Below are 20,971 nucleotides of genomic sequence, written 5' to 3' on the forward strand. Positions count from 1 at the left end.
GGGGGAAATGGGGGAGTTTGGGATTCCCAAATCGCACAGAATTCCCGGGATTTCTGCCTGGGAAGGTGGGAAGGGCTCTGGGGTGGGGCCACAGGAAGCGATTCCAGCCGGGATCGGGGCTGGGATGGGCTCGGGACGCCCCCTCCTGCCCGGAATCCCAACCCTCCGGAATGGCAAGGAAGGAATGGCAAGGAATCCTCTGGATCCAGGGAATCCCAGCCCCGGGAATCCCAAACCCCGGGAATCCCCAGAAATCCCAAACCCCGGAATCCCAAACCCCGGGAATCCCAAACCCCGGGAATCCCAAACCCCGGGAATCCCCAGAAATCCCAAACCCCAGGAATCCCAAACCCCGGAATCCCAAACCCCGGGAATCCCCAGAAATCCCAAACCCCAGGAATCCCAAACCCCGGGAATCCCAAACCCCGGGAATCCCAAGCCCCGGGAATCCCAAGCCCCGGGAATCCCCAGAAATCCCAAACCCCGGGAATCCCAAACCCCGGAATCCCAAACCCCAGGAATCCCAAACCCCGGGAATCCCAAACCCCGGGAATCCCAAATCCTGGGAATCCCAAATCCCGGGAATCCCAAACCCCAGGAATCCCAAACCCCGGGAATCCCAAACCCCGGGAATCCCCAGAAATTCCAAACCCCAGGAATCCCAAACCCCGGGAATCCCAAACCCCGGGAATCCCCAGAAATCCCAAACCCCGGAATCCCAAACCCCAGGAATCCCAAGCCCCGGAATCCCAAGCCCCGGGAATCCCAAACCCAGGAATCCCCAGAAATCCCAAACCCCGGGAATCCCAAACCCCGGAATCCCAAACCCCAGGAATCCCAAACCCCGGGAATCCCAAATCCTGGGAATCCCAAACCCCGGGAATCCCAAACCCCGGGAATCCCAAACCCCGGGAATCCCCAGGAATCCCAGCCCCAGGAATCCCAAACCCCGGGAATCCCAAACCCCGGGAATCCCAAACCCCCAGGAATCCCAAAAAACCCCAGGAATCCCAAAAAACCCCAGGAATCCCAAAAAACCCCAGGAATCCCAAAAAAAATCCCACGAATCCCAAACCTCAGGAATCCCCAAAACCCCCAGGAAATCCCAAAACCCCCAGGAAATCCCAGCTCCAGAAACCTCAATCCTATGGAATTCCAATCCCACAGAACCCCAAATCTGGGAATCCCAAATCCAGGAAATCCCAAAGCCAGAAACCTCAATCCTATGGAATTCCAATCCCACAGAGTCCAAAATCCAGGAATTCCAGCCCAGAAAATCCCAAATCCAGGAATCCCAAATCCAGGAAATCCCAAACCCAGGAATTCCAGCCCCGAAAATCCCAAATCCAGGAACCTCAATCCTATGGAATTCCAGTCCCACAGAATCCCAAATCCAGGACATCCCAAATCCGGGACATCCCAACCTCAGGAATCCCAAATCCAAGAACCTCCATCCGCTGGGGGTCCCGGCTCCACAGAATCCCAAATCCATGAAATCCCAAATCCAGGAATTCCAGCCCCAAATCCATGAAATCCCTGCCCCCCCCCCCCCCCCCAGGATTCCCAAACCCCAGGAATCCGAACCCCACAGAATCCCAAACCCAGGAAATCCCAGCTCCAGAAACCTCAATCCTATGGAATTCCAATCCCACAGAGTCCCAAATCCAGGAATTCCAGCCCCGAAAATCCCAAATCCAAGAACCTCAATCCTATGGAATTCCAGTCCCACAGAATCCCAAATCCAGGACATCCCAACCTCAGGAATCCCAAATCCAAGAACCTCAATCCCATGGGATCCCAGCTCCACAGAATCCCAAATCCAGGAATTCCAGCCCCCAAATCCACGAAATCCCCACCCCCCCAGCATTCCCAAACCCCAGGAATCCCAAAGCCCAGGAATCCCAAATCCAGGAAATCCCAAATCCAGGAAATCCCAAATCCAGGAATCTCAATCCTATGGAATTCCAATCCCACAGAGTCCCAAATCCAGGAATCCCAAACCCCAGGAATCCCAAACCCCAGGAATCCCAAACCCCAGGAATTCCAGCCCCGAAAATCCCAAATCCAGGAACCTCAATCCTATGGAATTCCAGTCCCACAGAATCCCAAATCCAGGACATCCCAACCTCAGGAATCCCAAATCCAAGAACCTCAATCCCGTGGGATCCCAGCTCCACAGAATCCCAAATCCAGGAATTCCAGCCCCCAAATCCACGAAATCCCCACCCCCCCAGCATTCCCAAACCCCAGGAATCCCAAAGCCCAGGAATCCCAAAGCCCACGAATCCCAAATCCAGGAATCCCAAACCCCAGGAATCCCAAATCCAGGAAATCCCAAACCCAGGAAATCCCAAACCCAGGAAATCCCAAACCCAGGAATTCCAGCCCCGAAAATCCCAAATCCAGGAACCTCAATCCTATGGAATTCCAGTCCCACAGAATCCCAAATCCAGGACATCCCAACCTCAGGAATCCCAAATCCAGGACATCCCAAATCCGGGACATCCCAAATCCGGGACATCCCAACCTCAAGAATCCCAAATCCAGGAACCTCAATCCCATGGGATCCCAGCTCCACAGAATCCCAAATCCAGGAATTCCAGCCCCCAAATCCATGAAATCCCCGCCCCCCCAGCATTCCCAAACCCCAGGAATCCGAACCCCACAGAATCCCAAAGCCCACGAATCCCAAATCCAGGAAATCCCAAATCCAGGAATCTCAATCCTATGGAATTCCAATCCCACAGAGTCCCAAATCCAGGAATTCCAGCCCCGGAAATCCCAAATCCAGGAAATCCCAAACCCAGGAATTCCAGCCCCGAAAATCCCAAATCCAGGAACCTCAATCCTATGGAATTCCAGTCCCACAGAATCCCAAATCCAGGAATCCCAAATCCGGGACATCCCAACCTCAGGAATCCCAAATCCAAGAACCTCAATCCCGTGGGATCCCGGCTCCACAGAATCCCAAATCCATGAAATCCCAAATCCAGGAATTCCAGCCCCCAAATCCATGAAACCCCCGCCCCCCCCAGGATTCCCAAACCCCAGGAATCCGAACCCCACAGAATCCCAAATCCAGGAAATCCCAGCTCCAGAAACCTCAATCCTATGGAATTCCAATCCCACAGAGTCCAAAATCCAGAAATTCCAGCCCCGGAAATCCCAAATCCATGAAATCCCAAATCCAGGAATTTCAGCCCCAAAAATCCCAAACCCAGGAACCTCAATCCTATGGAATTCCAGTCCCACAGAATCCCAAATCCAGGACATCCCAACCTCAGGACATCCCAAATCCGAGACATCCCAAATCCAGGAATCCCAAATCCATGAAATCCCAAACCCAGGAAATCCCAAATCCAGGAAATCCCAAATCCAGGAATTCCAGCCCCGAAAATCCCAAATCCAGGAACCTCAATCCTATGGAATTCCAGTCCCACAGAATCCCAAATCCAGGATATCCCAACCTCAGGAATCCCAAATCCAGGAAATCCCAAATCTGGGACATCCCAAATCCGGGACATCCCAACCTCAAGAATCCCAAATCCAGGAACCTCAATCCCATGGGATCCCAGCTCCACAGAATCCCAAATCCAGGAATTCCAGCCCCCAAATCCATGAAATCCCTGCCCCCCCAGCATTCCCAAAGCCCTCATTCCCGAGGTTTTTCCGGGAATCCCACGGGGCTCTCACAGTTCTGGCGACTTCGCCGGTGCCTCCTCCACCTTCACGGGCGGCTCCGGCGCCTTCGGCTCCTCCTCCTGGAATTCCATGGGAAAAATCCATAAAAACCAGCCCAGAACTGCACCCGGGGCCGTTCCCAGGGCACAAATCCACCCATTCCCGGATTTCTGGGTGAATTCCTGACTTTTCCAAGCTCTGGGAGCTCTGGGATGTTGGGAATAATCCCAGTGTGGTGCTCCCATCCCAAATATTCCATGGGAAACCAGGGAAAATCCCCCATTTCCTTCACCTGCCCAGTGGGAAAAATCAATCCCTGAGGGGTTTTTTTTTTGTTGTTTGGACACAAAATTCCTTTTCCAGGCGGGATTTGATCCCACTGCATCCTTAAATATCCTTCAGAATCCCAAATATCCTCCAAATTCCCAATTCCAACCAGGTTTGGGGACAAAACCCAGAGTAGGATCAACCCCAAAACCTGGGATCTCAAAATCTGGGATCATCCCAAATTCCCACAGTCCCAGGCATCGCTGAGCCCCAAATCCAGCACGTTTAGCCCCAAAAGGGATGGGAAAAGCAGCAGAAATTCCACAGGGTGTTGGAATTCTGCCTCATTCCCACTCGGAAGCACGTGGAAAAGTGGGATCATCCCAAAAATATCCTCACCTCGATCTCCTCTCCCAGCACGTCCTCCTCGTTGGCTTCTTCCTCAGCTGGAAAAGAAATCCAGGGAAAAGTTGGAGCAGCAAAATCCCCACAGGGAATCCCGGGAAAAAAGCGAGGGTTTCGTGCAGGGAATGGGGGGAATTCCAGGGAATTCCAGAGAATTCCAGGGATTTGGGAGCGCCCACCGTGCTCCTCCAAGTAGGCCTGGAGCCGATGGATCAGGTCCTGCTTGTTGCCTTTGGCTTCCAGCCCCCGGGCCAGGCATTCCTGCTTCAGCTCTGCCAGCTGGAAAACATTCCGGGAATTCCGGATGAGCTGGGAATTCGGGATGAGCGGGGAATTGGGGATGAGCTGGGAATTCGGGATGGAGCCGGGAATTCAGGATGGAGCCGGGAATTCGGGATGGAGCTGGGAATATTGGGAGAAGCCGGGAACTGGGGATGGAGCTGGGAATTCGGGAAGGAGCTGGGAATTCAGGATGGAGCCGGGAATTCAGGATGGAGCCGGGAATTCGGGATGGAGCCGGGAATTGGGGATGGAGCTGGGAATTCGAGATGGAGCCGGGAATTTGGGATGGAGCCGGGAATTCGGGAAGGAGCTGGGAATTGGGGATGGAGCTGGGAATTGGGGATGGAGCCGGGAATTTGGGATGGAGCCGGGAATTCGGGAAGGAGCTGGGAATTCGGGAAGGAGCCGGGAATTGGGGATGGAGCCGGGAATTGGGGATGGAGCTGGGAATTCGGGATGGAGCCGGGAATTCGGGATGGAGCCGGGAATTCGGGATGGAGCCGGGAATTCGGGAAGGAGCTGGGAATTGGGGATGGAGCCGGGAATTCAGGATGGAGCTGGGAATTTGGGAGGAGCTGGGAATTTGGGAGGAGCTGGGAATTCAGGATGGAGCTGGGAATTCAGGATGGAGCCGGGAATTGGGGAAGGAGCCGGGAATATTGGGAGAAGCCGGGAATTGGGGATGGAGCCGGGAATTGGGGATGGAGCCGGGAATTGGGGATGGAGCCGGGAAAAATGGGGAATTTGAGGGGTTGGAAGGTGTGGGAAGGAGCTGGGGTGGATTCGACTCCAGGGAGAAATTCCTGGGGGAATTCCAGGGGGTGCTTCCCAAAGAATCTCCCCCCAAAAAATATTCCCAGGGGATGCTCCCGGGGGAATTCCACCAGGGAATCTCAACCCCGTGGAATTCTCTCAGTCCAAGGAATCTGCACCCCAATGAATCCCAATCCAAGGAATTCCAACCCCAAGGAACCCCAATCCCAAGGAATTCCAACCCCGAAGAACCCCAATCCCAAGGAATTCCAACCCCAAGGAATCCCAATCCAAGGAATTCCAACCCCGAGGAACCCCAACCCCAAGGAATTCCAACCCCGAAGAACCCCAATCCCAAGGAATTCCAACCCCAAGGAACCCCAATCCAAGGAATTCCAACCCCAAGGAACCCCAACCCCAAGGAATCCTCATGGAAAAATTCCCTGGGATCATCCTGGGGGTCCCTAAAAGGGGGAATCTCCCCCAAAAAATATTCCCAAGGGACCCTTCCTGGGATCTCCAGAGGGAACATTCCCAGGGATATCCTGGAAAAACCATCCTGGGGAACATCCCCGGGATGCTCAAGGCGGGGAATCGCCCCTGGGATATTCCTGGAGGGACCAAACAGGGGGAAAATCTCCAGGAATATCCCCCGGAAGAAAGAACCAATTAGGAGAACCATCCCTGCGATCCTCAAGGGGAAATTCCCCGAGAAAATTCCCGGGGAGATGCTCCTGGAGGTGGGGAGGAGGATCCAGCAGGGAATTATCCCTGGGACATTCCCGGGGGGATCAGCTGGGAAAAAACCCCCAGGGAGAAGGAACCAACCCAGGGAACCACCCTGGGGACCTTCCTGAGGCACCGTCCCGGGGGATCCCCGGGAAAACCTCCCAGGAGGAGCCAGAGAGCTTGGGATCATCCCGAGGGGAACCATCCCTGGGACATTCCCGGGGGAAGCAAGCACGGGAACATCCCGGGAATCATCCCGGGGACCCTCCCGGTCCCCTCCGCTCCCACCTCGGGGGGGCCCGGGTGGGGCAGGGGGAGCCCGGAGGCTGCCGGTGCCCGGGCCTGGAGCCACCACGGCTCCCGGTTTGCCCTCAGCGCTGCCTGCCCCGTTCCCGTTCCCCGGAGCCCTCACGGCTCCCGGTTTGCCCTCAGCGCTGCCTCCCCCGTTCCCTCTCCCCGTTCCCCTCACGGCTCCCGGTTTGCCCTCAGCGCTGCCTCCCCCGTTCCCGTTCCCCGTTCCCCTCACGGCTCCCGGTTTGCCCTCAGCGCTGCCTCCCCCGTTCCCGTTCCCCGTTCCCCTCACGGCTCCCAGTTTGCCCTCAGCGCTGCCTCCCCCGTTCCCGTTCCCCTCACGGCTCCCGGTTTGCCCTCAGCGCTGCCTGCCCCGTTCCCGTTCCCCGGAGCCCTCACGGCTCCCGGTTTGCCCTCAGCGCTGCCTCCCCCGTTCCCGTTCCCCTCACGGCTCCCGGTTTGCCCTCAGCGCTGCCTGCCCCGTTCCCGTTCCCCTCACGGCTCCCGGTTTGCCCTCAGCGCTGCCTCCCCCGTTCCCGTTCCCCTCACGGCTCCCGGTTTGCCCTCAGCGCTGCCTGCCCCGTTCCCGTTCCCCGGAGCCCTCACGGCTCCCGGTTTGCCCTCAGCGCTGCCTCCCCCGTTCCCGTTCCCCGGAGCCCTCACGGCTCCCGGTTTGCCCTCAGCGCTGCCTCCCCCGTTCCCGTTCCCCTCACGGCTCCCGGTTTGCCCTCAGCGCTGCCTGCCCCGTTCCCGTTCCCCGGAGCCCTCACGGCTCCCGGTTTGCCCTCAGCGCTGCCTGCCCCGTTCCCTCTCCCCGTTCCCCTCACGGCTCCCGGTTTGCCCTCAGCGCTGCCTCCCCCGTTCCCTCTCCCCGTTCCCCTCACGGCTCCCGGTTTGCCCTCAGCGCTGCCTCCCCCGTTCCCTCTCCCCGTTCCCCTCACGGCTCCCCCCATATCCCCGTTCCCTCTCCCCGCCGCTCTCCCCGGAGCCCTCACGGCTCCCCCGTTCCCCTCACGGTTCCCCGTTCCCTCTCCCCAGAGCCCTCACGGTTCCCCCGTTCCCTCTCCCCGGAGCCCTCACGGTTCCCCCGTTCCCTCTCCCCGGAGCCCTCACGGTTCCCCCGTTCCCCTCACGGTTCCCCCGTTCCCTCTCCCCAGAGCCCTCACGGCTCCCCCGTTCCCCTCACGGCTCTCCCCACCCCCGTTCCCCGTTCCCCTCACGGCTCCCCCGTTCCCTCTCCCCGCTCCCCTCACGGTTCCCCCGTTCCCTCTCGCCGTTCCCCTCACGGCTCCCCCGTTCCCTCTCCCCGTTCCCCTCACGGCTCCCCCTTTCCTTCTCCCCGTTCCCCTCACGGCTCCCCCTTTCCTTCTCCCCGTTCCCCTCACGGCTCCCCCTTTCCTTCTCCCCGTTCCCCTCACGGCTGCCCCGTTCCCTCTCCCCGTTCCCCTCACGGCTCCCCAGTTCCCGCTCCCCGCCACTCTCCGGAGCCCTCACGGCTCCCCCATCCCCGTTCCCATTCCCGTTCCCGCTCTCCGGAGCCCTCACGGTTCCCCCCGTTCCCGTTCCCTCTCCCCGTTCCCCTCACGGCTCTCCCCACCGCCGTTCCCGCTCCCCCGCTCCCCTCACGGCTCCCCCGTTCTCCTCACAGCTCCCCCCGTTCCCTCTCCCCGGAGCCCTCACGGCTCCCCCGTCCCCGTTCCCGCTCCCCGCCGCTCTCCCGGAGCCCTCAGGGTTCCCATTCCCGTTCCCCGGAGCCCTCACGGTTCCCCCGTTCCCCTCACGGCTCCCCCGTCCCCGTTCCCGCTCTCCTGGAGCCCTCACGCCGGCCCAGCGCCGGTTCCGCCCGCGCTTCCCTCTCAGCTCCCTCAGAGTCCCCTCACAACCCCCGGCGCCGTTTCCCACCGTTCCCCCGCGCGCTCCCTCAGTCCCAGCCCCTATTGCCGCGCTCCGCCCGCGGGCTCTCCCGCTCCCCGGGCTCTGTCCCCGCGGTTCCCCCGGGGTTTTGCCGGTCCCGGCTCCGGTCGCAGCGGCACCTTCAGCTTGTGCAGCTCCACCGGCTCCGCCGCCATCTTGTCACCCCCACCGCCGGCCCCGCCCCTCACGTCCGCTCATCCAATCAGCGCCCCGCTTCCTCCGCCGGCCCGCCCAAAACTGCCGCTCGCCATTGGTCAGCGCGGCCGGCGCCGCCCGCGTGTGATTGGCCTGCCGGGCGCTGAGGGGCGGGGAAATGTTGAGTGACGCGGAGAAGAACCAATAGAAATGGAGAAACGCTGCGGGACGGCCAATGGGGAGAGAGGGCGGGAAACGCGGACTTCCGGGAGGTGAGGCGGGGACCGGAGCGGGGGTCGCTGAGGGACGCGGTTGTTCTTTAATTATCGTCTTCAATTAAACTGCTTTTGTCATTAAATAACGAGGCGTATTTCCCGGGTTTGGGTGCTTAATATCATATCTTGGTTTTGGGTCAAAGTTTTATGTCGTTTTCCGTTGATTGGTTGCTACGAATGTTTTATAAGCGTTGACTGTTGACTGTATTAGTGCTCAATATTTGTTATTAAATATGTAGGTCTGTGTTTGTAATATATTATTGTTTATTAAACGTTAAATACGGCAGACATGTGGCAGCTAATTAGGTAATTACTGCGAGAATATTGCTAATTTATTGCGTTATTAAAGTTATTGTGGCTTTATTTATAATGTTATTTTTGGTTTTTTATTGTTCATTTTTATTATGTATTGTTATTGTTTATTTTTTACCTATTTTCATTGTTTATTTTAATTGCTCACGTTCGCTATTACAGTTCTTTTGAAATATCTCTAAGCTCCAGAACAGACCCTGTTTCCCGCAGCTCCTGAGCCACAACGCTTTCTTGCTAATAACTAAAGAAATTAAGGCAATTAAGGTAATTAAATTGATCAAAACAGTTCAGATAATTAAGATTATTAATTAAAATAACGCCCCTTTCGGGCGTGCCCGGCCGCCATGATGGGTGTGGCAGCGGTGCCGCCATGATGGGCGTGTCCGGCCGCCATGATGGGTGTGGCAGCGGTGCCGCCATGATGGGCGTGTCCGGCCGCCATGATGGGTGTGGCAGCGGTGCCGCCATGATGGGTGTGGCAGCGGTGCCGCCATGATGGGTGTGGCAGCGGTGCCGCCATGATGGGTGCGGCAGCGGTGCCGCCATGATGGGTGTGGCAGCGGTGCCGCCATGATGGATGCGCAGCCGCCATGATGGGTGTGGACAGCCGCTATGACGGGAGTGGCCGCTTCACCGTTGGACCGAGCCGTGCCGGGATAACGGGACACGTCCCCGCCACGCGGGTCGGTTCCGGGCAGCCCGGACCCGCCACAACTCCGGCCACATTGCAAGAGCGGCCCTGCCCACACTCAACATGGCGTCGAGCCGCTGAGGCAGCGCCGGAACCTTCAAGATGGCGGCGCCCATATTTCCGTTAGTGACGTCATTCTCTTTCCGGCGCGAGGCGGAAGTGGCGCGGCCATGGCGGGCCGGGCCGGGCAGTAGCGGAGCGGCCGCAGCTCCCGGGGCCGGTGAGGCCGGGGGGGACCTTGGGGACACCGGGGAGGGGCTGTGGGGACACCGGGGAGAACCTTGGGGACACCGGGGGCGGGGAGCGGCGGTCGGGGCGGGGGGGTCGGGTCCGAGTCCGCGCCGGGCCGGGGTTTGTGTCCGGGGGTGCCGTGAGGGCCCCGCGCCCTCCTTGGGCCCGCTCGTGTCCCCTCAGTGCCCCCCTGGGTCACCCTGTGTCACCCACCCGCCCCTCAGTGTCCCCCAGTGTCACCCTGTGTCACCCACCCGCCCCTCAGTGTCACCCAGTGTCCCCAGTGTCACCCTGTGTCACCCACCCGCCCCTCAGTGTCACCCAGTGTCCCCAGTGTCACCCTGTGTCACCCACTCGCTCCTCAGTGTCACCCAGTGTCCCCAGTGTCACCCTGTGTCACCCACCCGCCCCTCAGTGTCACCCAGTGTCCCCCTGTGTCACCCACCCGCCCCTCAGTGTCACCCAGTGTCACCCTGGGTCACCCACCCGCCCCTCAGTGTCCCCTGTGTCACCCACCCCTCCCCGGTGTCCCCTCGGTGTCCCTCACTCCCTCATGTCCTAGAGGTGGCACTGGGTGGCACTGGGTGACACTGGGTGGCATTGGGGTGATACTGGATAATGCTGGGGTGACACTGGGTGACACTGAGGTGGCACAGGGGTGACACAGGGTGGCACAGAGGTGACACAGGGGTGACACAGTGTGACACAGGGTGATACAGGGTGACACAGGGGTGACACAGGGTGGCACAGGGTGGCACAGAGGTGACACAGGGTGACACAGGGTGGCACAGGGGTGACACAGGGTGACACAGGGTGACACAGGGGTGACACAGGGTGGCACAGAGGTGACACAGGGTGACACAGGGGTGGCACAGAGGTGACACAGGGTGACACAGGGTGATACAGGGTGACACAGGGGTGACACAGGGTGGCACAGGGTGACACAGGGGTGACACAGGGGTGACACAGGGGTGGCACAGGGTGGCACAGAGGTGGCACAGGGTGACACAGAGGTGGGACAGGGTGACACAGGGTGGCACAGAGGTGGCACAGAGGTGGCACAGGGTGACACAGGGGTGACACAGGGTGACACAGGGGTGACACAGGGGTGGCACAGGGTGACACAGGGTGACACAGGGTGACACAGGGTGACACAGGGTGACACTGAGGTGACACTGGGTGGCACTGGGTGGCACAGGGTGACACAGGGTGACACAGGGTGGCACAGAGGTGGCACAGAGGTGACACAGGGGTGACACAGGGGTGACACAGGGTGACACAGGGTGACACAGGGGTGGCACAGGGTGGCACAGAGGTGGCACAGGGTGGCACTGAGCCCCGCGGTGCCCGCAGAGCCCCAGGATGGCCACGAGCCGCTCGGAGGACGAGGAGTCCCTGGCGGGGCCCAAGCGGGGCCCGGTCACCGCCCCCGCGGGCACCGTCCCCAAACGGCGCAGCTCCTCCAGGTACCGCGGGGACAGGGGGGACAGGGGACACCGGGACAGGGGACAGCGGGACAGGGGACAGCGGGACAGGGGACAGCGGGGACACCGGGACAGGGGGGACAGGGGACACCGGGACAGGGGACACCGGGACAGCGGGACAGGGGGGGACAGGGGACACCGGGGACACCGGGACAGGGGACACCGGGACAGGGGGGACAGGGGGGGACAGGGGACACCGGGGACACCGGGACAGGGGGGACAGGGGACACCGGGACAGGGGGGGACAGGGGACACCGGGGGGACACCGGGACAGGGGACACCGGGACAGGGGACACCGGGACAGGGGACACCGGGACAGCGGGGACAGGGGACACCGGGGATAGGGGGGGACAGGGGACACCGGGACAGCGGGGACAGGGGGGAGGGAATGGGGGGAGAGGAGGGACACCGGTGACACTGGGGGGGGACAGGAGGGGATGGGGGGGACAGGGAGGGGATACTGGGGACACTGGGGGGACACTGGGGAATGACGGGGGAGCACAGGGGGAGAGACTGGGGACACTGGGGGGGACACTGGGGGCACTGGGGGGGAGATGGGGACACTGGGGGGACACAGGGGGAGAGACTGGGGACACTGGGGGGACACTGGGGGCACTGGGGGGGAGATGGGGACACTGGGGGGACACAGGGGGAGAGACTGGGGACACTGGGGGGACACTGGGAACACTGGGGGGGGACACTGGGGGGGGACAGCAGGGACACTGGGGGAGAGACTGGGGACACGGGGGACACTGGGGGGGACATTTGGGGACACTGGAGGGATGGGGGGACAGGGAGGGGATACTGGGAGCACTGGGGGGGGACAGGGAGGGGATACTGGGAGCACTGGGGGGGCAGGGAGGGGACGGGAATGGGGTGGGGACATTTGGGGACACTTGAGGGAGACCCCGTGGTGCCCTCGCAGCCTCTCCCAGTTCATTCCAGTCTCTCCCAGTTCATCCCAGTGCTGTCCTGGTTCATCCCAGTTGTGTTCAGTGCTGTCCCAGTTCATTCCAGTGCTCTCCCAGTTCATCCCAGTGTCCTCCTAGTGCCCTCCCAGTGCCCCCATAGCCCCTCCCAGTGCCCCCATAGCCCCTCCCAGTGCCTCCCAGTGCCCCCATAGCCCCTCCCAGTGCCTCCCAGTGCCCTCCCAGTGCTCCCAGTTTGGTTGCAGGTTCATCAAGCGGCACAAGTTCGACGATGAGCTGGTTGAGAGCAGCCCCAGTGCCCTCCCAGTGCCCCCATAGCCCCTCCCAGTGCCCTCCCAGTGCTCCCAGTTTGGTTGCAGGTTCATCAAGTGGCGCAAGTTCGACGATGAGCTGGTCGAGAGCAGCCCCAGTGCCCCCCAGTGCCCCCCAGTGCCCTCCCAGTGCCCTCCCAGTGCCCCCATAGCCCCTCCCAGTGCCCTCATAGCCCCTCCCAGTGCCCTCATAGCCCCTGCCAGTGCTCCCATAGCCCCTCCCAGTGCCCCCATAGCCCCTCCCAGTGCCCTCCCAGTCCCTCCCAGTTTGGTTGCAGGTTCATCAAGCGGCGCACGTTCGACGATGAGCTGGTCGAGAGCAGCCCCAGTGCCCTCCCAGTCCCTCCCAGTGCTCCCATAGCCCCTCCCAGTGCCCTCCCAGTCCCTCCCAGTGCCCCCATAGCCCCTCCCAGTGCCTCCCAGTGCCCTCCCAGTCCCTCCCAGTTTGGTTGCAGGTTCATCAAGCGGCGCACGTTCGACGATGAGCTGGTCGAGAGCAGCCCCAGTGCCCTCCCAGTGCCCTCATAGCCCCTCCCAGTGCCCTCCCAGTGCCCCCATTGCCCCTCCCAGTGCCTCCCAGTGCCCTCCCAGTGCTCCCAGTTTGGTTGCAGGTTCATCAAGCGGCGCACGTTCGACGATGAGCTGGTCGAGAGCAGCCCCAGTGCCCTCCCAGTGCCCTCCCAGTGCCCCCATAGCCCCTCCCAGTGCCTCCCAGTGCCCTCCCAGTGCTCCCAGTTTGGTTGCAGGTTCATCAAGCGGCACAAGTTCGACGATGAGCTGGTTGAGAGCAGCCCCAGTGCCCTCCCAGTCCCTCCCAGTGCCCCCATAGCCCCTCCCATAGCCCCTCCCAGTGCCCTCCCAGTGCCCTCATAGCCCCTCCCAGTGCTCCCATAGCCCCTCCCAGTGCCCTCCCAGTCCCTCCCAGTGCCCCCATAGCCCCTCCCAGTGCTCCCATAGCCCCTCCCAGTGCCCTCCCAGTGCTCCCAGTTTGGTTGCAGGTTCATCAAGCGGCGCAAGTTCGACGATGAGCTGGTCGAGAGCAGCCCCAGTGCCCCCCAGTGCCCCCCAGTGCCCTCCCAGTCCCTCCCAGTGCCCCCATAGCCCCTCCCAGTGCCTCCCAGTGCCCTCCCAGTGCTCCCAGTTTGGTTGCAGGTTCATCAAGCGGCGCAAGTTCGACGATGAGCTGGTTGAGAGCAGCCTGGCCAAGTCCTCCCGGGCCAAGGGTGGCCCCGAGCCCCCAGCCCGGCCCGGGGGGGCAGCGGCGGCCGCGGGAGGGGGAGGGGCAGGCGGAGACCCCTCCCCGGGGGAGCGGAAAAAGGTGCGGGAATGGGAGATTTTGGGGGAAAAAGTGGAGATTTGGGGACGAGGGGGTGGGAAGGGGGGGAAATGGGGATTTTGGGAAGGGGGGGAGGGAACTCCCAGAGCCATTGGGGACCCCCAGGTGCCCCCCAGGATGCCCAAAGACCCCCCCCGGGCCCACCCCCCCAACCCTTGGGGACATCCTGGGCCCACTGGGGACCCCTAAAGACCTCCCAGGTGCCCCCCAGGACCCCCCAGGTGCCCCCCAGGACCCCCCAGGTGCCCTCAGGACCCTCAGGTACCCCCAAAGACCCCCCAGGTACCCCCCAGGTGCCCCTAAAGACCTCCCAGGTGCCCCCCCAGGACCCCCCAGGTGCCCTCAGGACCCCCAGGTACCCCCAAAGACCCCCCAGGTACCCCCCAAGACCCCCCCAGGTGCCCCCAAAGACCCCCCAGGTACCTCCCAGGTGCCCCTAAAGACCTCCCAGGTGCCCCCCAGGACCCTCAGGTGCCCCCCAGGACCCCCAGGTGCCCTCAGGACCCCTCCCCCCTTTGCCCCCCCCAGCCCTGCCCCTCCAACCCCCAACCCTTGGGGACATCCTGGGCCCACTGGGGACATCCCAGGGTCATTGGGGACCCCCAAAGACCTCCCAGGTGCCCCCCAGGACCCTCCCAGGTGCCCCCAGGACCCTCCCAGGTGCCCCCAAAGACCCCCAAGTGCCCCCCAGGACTCCCAAACACCCCCCCCGGGCCCACCCCCCCAACCCTTGGGGACATCCTGGGCCCACTGGGGACCCCTAAAGACCTCCCAGGTGCCCCCCAGGACCCCCCAGGTGCCCTCAGGACCCTCAGGTACCCCCAAAGACCCCCCAGGTACCCCCCAGGTGCCCCTAAAGACCTCCCAGGTGCCCCCCAGGACCCTCAGGTGCCCCCCAGGACCCCCAGGTGCCCCTCAGGACCCCTCCCCCCTTTGCCCCCCCAGCCCTGCTCCTCCAACCCCCAACCCTTGGGGACATCCTGGGCCCACTGGGGACATCCCAGGGTCATTGGGGACCCCCAAAGACCCCCCCCCCCCCCCCAAAAACTCCCAAACCCCCCCTGTGCCCCCTCAGGTGTCCCGGGCCGTGCCCCCCCCGGCTCCCCCCGGGCCCGGCCCCCCCCCGGCGCTGCCCAAGCGGCTCAAGAAGAGCAAACCCAGCCCGGCCCCGCGGGACCTGGGCCGCTGGAAAGCTGCCGACGACCTGCTGCTCATCAACGCCGTGCTGCAGGTGGGGAGGGGGCTGCGGGACCCCCCCCCAGCCTGGGGAACCCCCCTCGGCCGCGGGGACCCCCCCTCAATCCGGGGGGTTTGGGGGAGTTTGGGGGGGGAACCCCAGGAAAGGTCACTGGGGAGCCGATGGCTCGTGGGGCTGGGGGTGAGGGGATTCTGGGGGGTTTGGGGGGAGTTTTGGGGGGTTTTGGGGATCCCCACTCACTTGGAGGGACTTAGAGGACCCTGACTCACCTGGGGGACCCCCCTCAATTGGGGCATTTTAGGGGATTTTGGGGGTTTTGGGGGATTTTGGGGAGAACCCCAGGAAGGGTCACTTGGGAGCCGATGGCTCGTGGGGCTGGGGGTGAGGGGATTCTGGGGGGGGTTTTAGGGGGGTTTTGGGGGGTTTTGGGGACCTCTCCTCAGCTGGAGGGGGTTTGAGGACCCCCCCCTCAGCCTGGGGAACCCCCCTCGGCCGCGGGGACCCCCCCTCAATCCGGGGGGTTTGGGGGAGTTTGGGGGGGAACCCCAGGAAGGGTCACTGGGGAGCCGATGGCTCGTGGGGCTGGGGGTGAGGGGACACTTGGGGGTTTTGGGGGGGTTTTGGGGGGTTTTGGGGACCCCCACTCACTTGGAGGGACTTAGAGGACCCTGACTCACCTGGGGGACCCCCCTCAATTGGGGCATTTTAGGGGATTTTGGGGCATTTTGGGGAGAACCCCAGGAAGGGTCACTGGGGAGCCGATGGCTTGTGGGGCTGTGGGTGAGGGGATTCTGGGGGGTTTTGGGGGGTTTTGGGGACCTCTCCTCAGCTGAAGGGGGCTGCGGGACCCCCCCCCAGCCTGGGGAACCCCCCTCGGCCGCGGGGACCCCCCCTCAATCCGGGGGGTTTGGGGGATTTTGGGGAGAACCCCAGGAAAGGTCACTTGGGAGCCGATGGCTCGTGGGGCTGGGGGTGAGGGGACACTTGGGGGTTTTGGGGGGGTTTTGGGGGGTTTTGGGGATCCCCACTCACTTGGGGGGACTTAGAGGACCCTGACTCACCTGGGGGACCCCCCTCAATTGGGGCATTTTAGGGGATTTTGGGGAGAACCCCAGGAAAGGTCACTGGGGAGCCGATGGCTCGTGGGGCTGGGGGTGAGGGGATTCTGGGGGGTTTTGGGGGATTTTGGGGGGTTTTGGGGACCTCTCCTCAGCTGGAGGGGGTTTGGGGACCCTGACTCACCTGGGGGACCCCCCTCAATTGGGGCATTTTAGGGGATTTTGGGGGATTTTGGGGAGAACCCCAGGAAGGGTCACTGGGGAGCCGATGGCTCGTGGGGCTGGGGGTGAGGGGATTTTGGGGGGGATTTTGGAGACCCCCCCCATTATCTGTGAGGTTTTGGGGTGACCCCAGCACCCTTGGGACCCCTCCCCTGAGCTGTTTTGTTTTTGGGGTCCCCCCCAGACCAACGACCTGACCTCGGTGCACCTGGGGGTGAAGTTCAGCTGCCGCTTCACGCTGCGCGAGATCCAGGAGCGCTGGTACTCGCTGCTCTACGACCCCGTCATCTGCAAGTGAGGGGCCATTTTGGGGCTTTTGGGGGGTTTTTGGAGGGTTTTGGGGCTTTTTGGGGGGTTTTGGGGGGTCTCAGGGGGGTCCTGGGGGTCCCAAAGGTGGGGGGATGTCAGGGGAGCTGAGGGGACCCCAGAGGGACACAGGGACACCCAGGAGTGCTGGCACTCGCTGCTCTGTGACCCCGTCACCTGTGAGTGAGGGGCGATTTTGGGGCTTTTTGGGGGGTTTTGGGGGGTTTTTGGGGGGTTTTGGGGGTCCTGGGGGTCCCAAAGGTGTGGGGGGTCAGAGGGGACCCCAGGGGGACACAGGGACACCCAGGAGTGCTGGCACTCGCTGCTCTCTGACCCTGTCACCTGTGAGTGAGGGACGATTTTGGGGGTTTTTGGGGGGTTTTGGGGGTTTTTGGGGGGTTTTTGGGGGGTCTTTACGGGGCCCTGGGGGTCCCAAAGGTGGGAGGGGGTCAGGGGACAGAGCGGACCCCAGGGGGACACAGGGACACCCAGGAGTGCTGGCACTCGCTGCTCTGTGACCCCGTCACCTGTGAGTGAGGGACGATTTTGGGGGGTTTTGGGGCTTTTTGGGGGGTTTTGGGGGGTCTCAGGGGGGTCCTGGGGGTCCCAAAGGTGGGGGGGGTGTCAGGGGTCAGAGGTGACCCCAGGGGGACACAGGGACACCCAGGAGCGCTGGCACTCGCTGCTCTACGACTCTGCCATCTACAAGTGAGGGGCCATTTTGGGGCTTTTTGGGGGTTTTTGGAGGGTTTTGGGGCTTTTTGGGGGGTTTTGGGGGGTCTCAGGGGGGTCCTGGGGGTCCCAAAGGTGGGGGGGGGTCAGGGGAGCTGAGGGGACCCCAGGGGGACACAGGGACAGCCAGGAGCGCTGGCACTCGCTGCTCTGTGACCCCGTCACCTGTGAGTGAGGGGCGATTTTGGGGTTTTTTGGGGCTTTTTGGGGTGTTTTGGGGGGTTTTGGGGCTTTTTGGGGGGTTTTCGAGGGTCCTATAGGTGTGGGGGGTCAGGGGAGCTGAGGTGTCCTCAAGAGGTCTCAGGGTGTCCCCAGGGGGCTCTCAGGTGTCCTTGGGGGTGCTCAGGGTGTCCTTGGGGGTGCTCAGGGTGTCCCCAGGGTGCTCAAGGTGTCCCCAGGGTGGTCTGAGGTGTCCCCAGGGTGCTCAGGGTGTCCCCAGGGCTCTCAGGTGTCCCCAGGGTGGTCTGAGGTGTCCCCAGGTGTCCCCAGGGTGCTCAGGGTGTCCCCAAGGGCTCTGAGGTGTCCCCAGGGTGCTCAGGGTGTCCCCAGGGTGCTCAAGGTGTCCCCAGGGTGCTCAGAGTGTCCCCAAGGGCTCTGAGGTGTCCTTGGGGGTGCTCCGGGTGTCCTTGGGGGTGCTCAAGGTGTCCCCAGGGGCTCTGAGGTGTCCCCAGGGCTCTGAGGTGTCCCCAGGGTGCTCAGGGTGTCCCCAGGGGGCTCAGGGTGTCCCCAGGGTGCTCAGGGTGTCCCCAGGGCTCTGAGGTGTCCCCAGGTGTCCCCAGGGTGCTCAGGGTGTCCCCAGGGCTCTGAGGTGTCCCCAGGTGTCCCCAGGGTGCTCAGGGTGTCCCCAGGGCTCTCAGGGTGTCCCCAGGGTGCTCAAGGTGTCCCCAGGGTACTCAGGGTGTCCCCAGGGTGGTCTCAGGTGTCCCCAGGGTGCTCAGGGTGTCCCCAGAGTGCTCAGGGTGTCCCCAGGGTGGTCTCAGGTGTCCCCAGGTGTCCCCAGGGTGCTCAGGGTGTCCCCAGGTGTCCCCAGGGTGCTCAGGGTGTCCCCAGGGCTCTGAGGTGTCCCCAGGGTGCTCAGGGTGTCCCCAGGGTGGTCTCAGGTGTCCCCAGGTGTCCCCAGGGTGCTCAGGGTGTCCTCAGGGCTCTGAGGTGTCCCCAGGGTGCTCAGGGTGTCCCGAGGGTGCTCAGGGTGTCCCCAGGGTGGTCTCAGGTGTCCCCAGGTGTCCCCAGGGTGCTCAGGGTGTCCCTGGGCCTTCGGGGCCCGTCCCACCTGTCCCAGGGCTGTGTCCTGGGGGCTCTCAGGGCTTTGGGGACAATCCCAGCGGTGCCACCTCTGTCCCCAGGCTGTGGGGCCGGGCCTGGGGCTGTCTCGGGAATTGGGGGACACTCCTGGGGAGGGGTCTCTGGGATTGGGGGTGTCCTGAGGGATTTGGGGACACTCCTGGGGCTGTTTCAGGGGATTTGGGGACACTCCTGGGGAGGGGTCTCTGGGATTGGGGGTGTCCTGAGGGATTGGGGGACACTCCTGGGGAGGGGTCTCTGGGATTTGGGGACACTCCTGGGGGGGTCTCAGGGATTTGGGGTGTCCTGAGGGATTTGGGGACACTCCTGGGGGGTCTGAGGGATTGGGGGTGTCCTGAGGGATTTGGGGACACTCCTGGGGCTGTTTCAGGGCATTTGGGGACACTCCTGGGGGGTCTCAGGGATTGGGGGTGTCCTGAGGGATTTGGGGACACTCCTGGGGCTGTTTCAGGGCATTTGGGGACACTCCTGGGGGGTCTCAGGGATTGGGGGTGTCCTGAGGGATTTGGGGACACTCGTGGGGTGCCCAGGTGTGCCCAGGTGTGCCCAGGTGTGCCCAGGTGTCCCCGCTGTCCCCAGGCTGTCGTGCCAGGCCATGCGCCAGCTGCACCCCGAGGCCGTGGCCGCCATCCAGAGCAAGGTCCTGTTCAGCAAGGCCGAGGAGCAGCTGCTGACCCGCGTGCCCTCGGTCAGTGGGTGACCCCGGTGTGCCCAGTGTGCCCCCCAGTGTGCCCAGTGTGCCCCCAGTGTGCCCCCAGTGCCCCCCAGTGCCCTCGGTCAGTGGGTGACCCCGGTGTGCCCAGTGTGCCCCCAGTGTGCCCAGTGTGCCCCCAGTGTGCCCCCAGTGTGCCCCCAGTGCCCTCGGTCAGTGGGTGACCCCGGTGTGCCCAGTGTGCCCAGTGTGACCCCAGTGTGCCCCCAGTGCCCTCGGTCAGTGGGTGCCCCCAGTGCCCCCCAGTGTGCCCCCAGTGTGCCCAGTGTGCCCCCAGTGCCCCCCAGTGCCCTCGGTCAGTGGGTGCCCCCAGTGTGCCCCCAGTGTGTCCCCAGTGCCCTCGGTCAGTGGGTGCCCCCAGTGCCCCCAGTGTGTCCCCAGTGCCCTCGGTCAGTGGGTGCCCCCAGTGCCCCCAGTGCCCCCCAGTGCCCTCGGTCAGTGGGTGCCCCCAGTGCCCCCAGTGTGCCCCCAGTGCCCTCGGTCAGTGGGTGACCCCAGTGTGCCCCCAGTGCCCCCAGTGCCCCCCGGTGTCCCCTCACACCCTGACCTGTCTCTGCTGTGTCCTCTCTGTTCTCTCCCTCCCCTCTCTCTCCCCTGTCTCTCTCCTGTCCCCTCCTGTCCCTCCTGTCCCCTCCTGTCCCTCCTGTCCCCTCCTGTCCCCACTGTCCTCTCCTGTCCCTCCTGTCCCCGCTGTCCCCTCCTGTCCCCTGCTGTCCCCTCCTGTCCCTGCTGTTCCCTCCTGTCCCTCCTGTCCCCGCTGTCCCCTCCTGTCCCCGCTGTCCCCTCCTGTCCCCGCTGTCCCCTCCTGTCCCTGCTGTCCCCTCCTGTCCCCTCCTGTCCCCTCATCCCCTCCTGTCCCCTCCTGTCCCTCCTGTCCCCTCCCGTCCCCTCCCTGTCCCCTCCTGTCCCCCCATCCTCCCCTGTCCCCTCCTGTCCCCTCCTGTCCCCGCTGTCCCCTCCTGTCCCTCCTGTCCCCTCCTGTCCCTCTTGTCCCCTCCTGTCCCCCCCATCCTCCCCTGTCCCCTTCTGTTCTCCCATCCCTTCCTGTCCCCTCCTGTCCTCTCCCGTCCCCTCCCTGTCTCTTCCTGTCCCCCCATCCTCCCCTGCCCCTCCTGTCCCCTCACATCTCCTCCTGTCCCCTCCTGTCCCCTCCTGTCCCCTCACGTCCCCGCTGTCCCCTCCTGTCCCCTCCTGTCCCCTCCTGTCCCTCCTGTCCCTCCTGTCCCTCCTGTCCCCTCCTGTCCCCTCCTGTCCCCGCTGTCCCCTCCTGCCCCTCCTGTCCCCTCCTGTCCCCTCCTGTCCCCTCCTGTCCCCTCCTGTCCCCTCCTGTCCCTCCTGCCCCTCCTGTCCCCTCCTGTCCCTCCTGCCCCTCCTGTCCCCTCCTGTCCCCTCCTGTCCCCTCCTGTCCCCACTGA

The 20,971-nt window shown here is 63.2% G+C and overlaps 2 protein-coding genes across 4 annotated transcripts in view; one reads left to right on the forward strand and one right to left on the reverse strand.

Annotated features, from left to right (window-relative positions):
- SARNP (SAP domain containing ribonucleoprotein) overlaps positions 1 to 8,497 on the reverse strand; it is a 33,822-nt gene extending 25,325 nt beyond the window's left edge. For both annotated transcript variants that reach the window (XM_082298996.1, XM_082298995.1), the window contains exons 1-4: positions 8,442 to 8,497; positions 4,533 to 4,632; positions 4,348 to 4,394; positions 3,694 to 3,761 (exon numbers count right to left, since the gene is read on the reverse strand). In XM_082298996.1, the coding sequence (XP_082155122.1) occupies positions 3,694 to 3,761; positions 4,348 to 4,394; positions 4,533 to 4,632; positions 8,442 to 8,477 (251 nt within the window). In that variant the 5' untranslated portion in view covers positions 8,478 to 8,497. The remainder of the gene's footprint in view (positions 1 to 3,693; positions 3,762 to 4,347; positions 4,395 to 4,532; positions 4,633 to 8,441) is intronic.
- A 1,397-nt stretch (positions 8,498 to 9,894) lies between these two features.
- Positions 9,895 to 20,971, forward strand: part of MCRS1 (microspherule protein 1) — a 31,510-nt gene continuing 20,433 nt past the window's right edge. For both annotated transcript variants that reach the window (XR_014227163.1, XM_082299230.1), the window contains exons 1-6: positions 9,895 to 9,955; positions 11,320 to 11,432; positions 13,843 to 14,008; positions 15,102 to 15,257; positions 16,689 to 16,798; positions 19,424 to 19,532. Coding sequence is in view for 1 of the 2 variants with exons in the window: in XM_082299230.1 (XP_082155356.1) it covers positions 11,329 to 11,432; positions 13,843 to 14,008; positions 15,102 to 15,257; positions 16,689 to 16,798; positions 19,424 to 19,532 (645 nt within the window). In the remaining variant the exon portion in view is untranslated. The remainder of the gene's footprint in view (positions 9,956 to 11,319; positions 11,433 to 13,842; positions 14,009 to 15,101; positions 15,258 to 16,688; positions 16,799 to 19,423; positions 19,533 to 20,971) is intronic.

The sequence above is a fragment of the Coloeus monedula genome, assembly GCF_965178545.1.
Source record: "Coloeus monedula genome assembly, chromosome: 30".
NCBI classification, from domain to species: Eukaryota; Metazoa; Chordata; class Aves; order Passeriformes; family Corvidae; genus Coloeus; species Coloeus monedula.